The sequence below is a fragment of the Solanum lycopersicum genome, chromosome 3 (assembly GCF_036512215.1).
Source record: "Solanum lycopersicum chromosome 3, SLM_r2.1".
Lineage (NCBI taxonomy): Eukaryota > Viridiplantae > Streptophyta > Magnoliopsida > Solanales > Solanaceae > Solanum > Solanum lycopersicum.
The window spans coordinates 11,723,163-11,729,162 of NC_090802.1; the positions used below are offsets into that span (position 1 = coordinate 11,723,163).

A 6,000-nucleotide genomic window follows, 5' to 3' on the forward strand; every position below is an offset into this window, starting at 1 on the left:
ACATGTTGACTATTGTCTTTGCTTAAAATCTGTTCTTATTGTCCATTGACTGTTAGTGAACGCTCAAATTCCATCACACATTTTGCGGTAACTTTATAGATTTGATCTATGCTAGAATTTTACTGTTGGATAAAGCTTCTTAATGAGATTTAATAAGACAGGGAGGAGTCTATAAGAACTAGTGGCATGTACTCCCACAAAATCATAAAGCAAAACTATCGATGCGGACTTAATCTCCGTGACAGCTTACATTTTGTCAACTCTATAACTTATATTCTTGGCTTTCAATTTCAGCTCACATTTAATAGATCAAATTGACAACTTTAAAAGTCTCTACCCACCTTTCCACCAACTAGTAAATATACAATCTTCTCCCCCTTTACGAACTACTTTTTCTATCTAATAATAGTTGTCCATTGTTGATTTATCATATAATTTAAGAAATAATAAATTATAGCACTATATTTTGGTAAGACTTAATCTGAATCGCATTTCAAATTTAAGTTGATTTAGTGAGAGCGAGCGTGAAAGTCACTAAATGGGTCAGTCTTTTAGTTCTCCCTGACTAGAATATCAAAGGAGGATGTTACAAATGCCGTGGGTGGACACAACTTTTTCAAAGGTTAGAAGACCACTGGAAGATATAGCATGTCGTCAAAGAAGCACACTAGACGGGTTTACCTTGACGACCGTATCTCCGGGGCATAGTTGAATGTAGATCTTCCGGAAAAAGGGAAGGAGAAGGGTCTTCTTCAGTTGATCCCTCTTGTTCATATTTAGTCCCCTTTCATTTCGGAAGTTCTTTTCTTTTGTACATCCCTCTCTTCCTTACTTACCACCCTTTCTTCTGTTTTTGACGCTTCTTTCATAAAGTAATAAATAAGAAAATACTAAAGATTCGAGCCATAGAATTTCTTAATTTTAGCACAAGGTATATTTCTACATTACTTTTTCAATATTTTTAAATTTAATGCTTTGATAAATGTACCTTTAATAGCAAGGGTAAAACAGATATAAAAGGATAAATTATCTTTTGATTTTTTAAAATGTATAAATATTATTGGACAACTATTTTTAGTATAGTGGACAAGTAAATGATATAATGACTAATTAACCTAGCTGTTTACGGCTAGTTCACTTATAAGTTTTGTGTCTTATCCCGATGAATGTGAACGGTTCAAATTCAACTAGTATACCTTTTATTTTACTATTTGATAATTAGTACAAACTAATCAAATCAAATAAATTTGAATTTGTAGAAGGGAAAAACATGTTCTATCAAAAAAAAAAAGTCCTTTCTCAGAATTAATTATGACCACTGATTAAGACTAAGGCATCTTATCCATTGCACAAAATATCCATGGGTGGTATAACCTACTTGGTATACAAACCAATCTCAAGAGAGACGGAAAGTTCAAATGTGAGTTTCAACAAGAATTAGACAAACAAAAAGCTTGCATCAAAGGTCAAGGTGTCAAGAAAATTAAAGAATCCATCACCTTATTTAAATTTTTGAAACCATTGGGGATTAAGAAATTCAACATGTATTTTGTTTCACACCATGAAGTTATTATAATTGAATTACATTAAACATCTTTGATATAATTAAGCTATATTAAACATCTTTGATATAATTAATTTGCATTAAACATCTTTGATGTGATCCAATTATAAATATATCATGTAGTACTCTAAAATTAAATACTTAAATCCCTATACTAGTGCAAATTCTACACAAATATAATAGTTTAGGTTTTACTAGCTTAGGATGTTAAGCGCCTAGTTTTGAAAAACCATGAAAACCAAGTTGTAATATATTCAAATATAATCAATAAAAGACAAATTACAATTAAAACATACCTATATTAAGTTTTATAAAGTCAATTCCCTAAAAAAGTAATTTAAAACGACTTTGTGATTTGTAGAATCTTCCTTCGATTGTGTAACATGAGCTTGAATTATTGTAAATGTCATTTTCATATCACAAGTTTATCATGTATAGGCAAAAAAGTCAATTTGGTTGTTCTTCCATCTTAAAAGTTTGAAGTTGAATGCATCCAATCAAATGTTTTCATATATTCACAATGGCCAAGTATTTCAAATTCCAAGTTAACGTATCCAATACGCAAGGCTTACCTCACTAATTCGTTGTATTAATTTTTATACACTAATTAAATTAAAGTAAAATAAATGAAATATTTATTAATTTGTTCTCAAAAATATCTTGACACATCAACAAGGTACCGCTTCAGCCTAAACTCTAATAAGAGAATATTAAGTGATTTTAAAGATAACTAAAAGTAATTATAATCAATATAATTAATAAATAGTACTTCCTCTGTCGGGTATTGTTTCTCATGGTTTTATGTTTAGAGTTAAACTATAAAAACTTTAACTAACATTTTAAGATGTATTTTTTCATAATATTAATATGCAAAAGAATTGCAATTTGTAGTTTTTTTCATATAATTTTAGAATATCTAATTTTTTGTTTGAAATATCGAATTAATGTGACCTAATTTAACTTTGACAATTAATCGAATTGACTATCAAAAAGCACAACATGGCAAACAATACCGAACGAAGGAATTACTAATAATAATTGACCTACAAACCAAGTTAATTCTACACCAAATTAAAACTTAATGTCTTTTACAAAATTAGTACATACAAGTAAAATCTTTTTTAAAAAAAATTGGAAGACTTCATACAATATAAATTTTTTTTACTGCGAGAAAAACCTTTGTTTCTATGTCCAAACACTATACTAGAAACAAAGGTTTTTCTCGCTGTAAAAAAATTTGTATCGTAGAACATGATTTTCCTATTCATTTTATTTCTACTATTCATTCTATAAATGACAGAGAGAATTTAATTCCTCCAAAGAAAATTGGAACAAACCATTAGCATATATCAATATATTTAGAATATAATAAGTTGAATTATTAGTAATCGTTGAAAACTAAAAATCAACATTTCCTATTAATTTCCAAAGAAAATTTCCGTAAATAATGTTTTTCCATAAATAGTGATTGACAAGTTGTCATGTCCCAAAAGTCCTCAAAAGTCACGTACAGTAAGTACATAATATATCTTCATGGCCGTACCTTGCTCACACATCATTATTTTCTTCTCTCATCATCTCACGATAATTATTATTTTCATTTCTCAAAAAGAAGATAATTACATGATGAGGAATTCGAAAAAGTACAACAACAAAATGTCTATGGAGGATCAAAGCAGCGTTCCTAGGAGACAAACGTTTGGTAGTATGTTACAATCCGATCCAAATCATGATGAAGATGAATATGTTAATTTTCGTACATGTGATCAATCTGGCCTTGCAAATTATGATCATAATCATCGCGTTTCTGGATTGAGTTCAGACTATAATATGATGATCTCTCCTTCACCTTCAGATGAATGTTATTATTCATTATCGACTACTCCATATGTAACACCTTCTATTGACCTAACATCGTCTCCTTTATCAAAATCTCCATGGTCCTCTCATGTTGAAACTTATCTATATACCGGCCTTATTGGCTCTCTTGTTCGTGAAGAAGGACATATATATTCATTAGCCGCTTCTGGGGACTTGTTATATACCGGATCAGATAGCAAAAATATTAGAATATGGAAAAGTCAAAAAGAATTTGCAGGATTCAAATCAAATAGTGGATTGGTGAAGGCAATAATCATTAGTGGAGAAAGAATCTTCACCGGTCATCAAGATGGAAAGGTACAATTGACATCTCATCTAAAAGCTTAATGAAACAATCATATCTTGAATACAAGATATTAATAATATCATGTTGTATACGTATAATTTATTTAAAAACTTAAGTCATGTTTAAAATTATGTCTGATCATGAACAGGTACGAGTGTGGAAGGTTTCTCCTAACGATCCAAACAATTACAGGAGGATTGGAACGTTACCAACTTTGAAGGCATATATAAAAAGTTCAATGAATCCGAATAATTACGTTGAAGTGAGAAGAAACAGAAACTCAGTGTGGATAAGACATTTTGATGCTATTTCATCTCTTAGTATGAGCGAAGATCAAAATCTATTATATTCAGCATCTTGGGATAAAACCATAAAAGTTTGGAGAGCATCAGATTTTAAGTGTTTAGAATCAATAAGTGCACATGAAGATGCAGTAAATTCAGTAGTTGTTGGATTTGATGGATTAGTCTTTTCAGGATCAGCTGATGGAACAGTAAAAGTTTGGAGAAGAGAATTACAAGGTAATAAAACTAAACACTTCTTTTCACAGACATTGTTGAATCAAGAATGCGCGGTAACATCTTTAGTTGTTGATCCTAGTTCAAATTTCCTCTATTGTGGTTCATCTGATGGTTTTGTAAACTTTTGGGAACGCGCCAAGTTTTTGTCACACGGAGGAGTTCTCAGAGGTCATAAATCAGCTGTTCTTTGCTTAGCTACCGCGGGGAATTTAGTATTTAGTGGATCAGCAGACACGAATATTTGTGTGTGGAGAAGAGAAGGTTGTGATCATATATGTTTATCAGTGTTGAAAGGACATTCAGGTCCTGTTAAGTGTATGGCTGTTGAAGAAGATCATGGACCAACTATTAATGGTGATCGACAATTTATCGTGTATAGTGGTAGCCTCGATAAATCAGTGAAGATTTGGAGAGTATCACCATGTCCGCCTCATATGCAAGTACAACTTCAAGATCAATCCCAATGGGGTACAAGTTAGCAAAGACAAGTTCATAATGTAGAGTAAGTGGATTCAGAATGAGTTATATCATATAATTACATATGATATATTTCCTCAATCTCAATTTATGTGACGTAATTCATCTAAAGATGTGTTGTTTGTCATATTGAAAGGACTAAGGACGGACAAGGAAATAATATGTCACATAAAGTGAAATGACGGAAGTACATTTTTATTTTTTATATGTAGTTCGGCAACCATGCCAGCTCAACAACATCAACCAGCCCCCAATAGGGGTACGCGTTAGCAGAGCTAGGGGAATTTAGTAATGTAGAGTCAGCGAGGACAAAATGAGTTATGTAACCTTATTATTTGTGTTTTCTTATTTTCATATGTATATAGTCTGGTTGAGATGCAAGCACATCAGATTCATAACAAGGAAGGAGCTAGTAGAGGCAAATCTAGAATGTAAAGTTAATATGTTCAAAATGAGTATGATTGTATTATGTGTATATATTTTTCTCCTCATATCAGTTCATTATGAATTTAAAATTTGATTGTGTAGCATAGTATGAAACTAAATATAAGAGTCAACTCAGGCTCGACTCAAGCTCTATTATATTTTAACAAAGCTCGATTATGCTCAGCTCGACTTAATATTTTACAAAGCTCTTGTCAAGATGCCCAAGCCTAGAAAGTTATAAGGTACGTATGTAGAAGAGTTCAAAATTTACTTCTTTTTTTTTTTTATATTAGTGTGGCTTCTTTGCTGAGAAATGTATTTGAACAAGAGAACTTTGAGAAGAAAAGAAAAATGAACGATTTCATTACTTTGTTCATCACTTTTACATTATATATAGGCTTATACAATCATCCAGTAGCTTCTGGAATCCACTAACTAACTCAACCTTGTCATAGTAACAACTTTTTAACTAACTCAATGTAATAGTAATAAAACAGTAAAACAAAACTGTCACTTATTTGCAACTATTATTTCAACGCTCCCCCTCAAGCTGTGGGGTGGAAAATGTTAAGCACACCAAGCTTGCTTAATAGATGTAGATGCTGATCCATATCTGCTACCTGATGTTGAGTAGGAACATATAGAGGTTTCACTATGTCAACTTTCACCTTGTCTCTTAAAAAATGGCAATCGATCGCTATGTGTTTAGTAAGCTCATGAAATATAGGATTATCGGCTAACTGAATAGCAGATTTACTATCACTTAAAACTGTGACTGGCTTATGAGCGGAAACATTTAGCTCTGCAAACAATCCTTCTAACCAAGTGATCTCCACTACAGTTGA

The 6,000-nt window shown here is 31.5% G+C and overlaps 1 protein-coding gene across 1 annotated transcript; it reads left to right on the forward strand.

The window, feature by feature from the left end:
- Positions 1-3,054: 3,054 nt before the first annotated feature.
- Positions 3,055-5,220, forward strand: LOC101252467 (protein JINGUBANG-like). Its single transcript, XM_004234630.5, has 2 exons — positions 3,055-3,742; positions 3,880-5,220. Exons 1-2 carry the CDS (start codon positions 3,098-3,100, stop codon positions 4,729-4,731), a joined length of 1,497 nt encoding a protein of 498 aa, XP_004234678.3. The 5' UTR covers positions 3,055-3,097; the 3' UTR covers positions 4,732-5,220.
- Positions 5,221-6,000: the final 780 nt, after the last annotated feature.

Coding starts and splice junctions, on each gene's coding strand:
- LOC101252467 (XM_004234630.5), top strand. CDS start 3,098: ATGGCCGTACCTTGCTCACACATCATTATTTTCTTCTCTCATCATCTC. Junction 3,743..3,879: donor CCGGTCATCAAGATGGAAAG/GTACAATTGACA, acceptor GATCATGAACAG/GTACGAGTGTGGAAGGTTTC.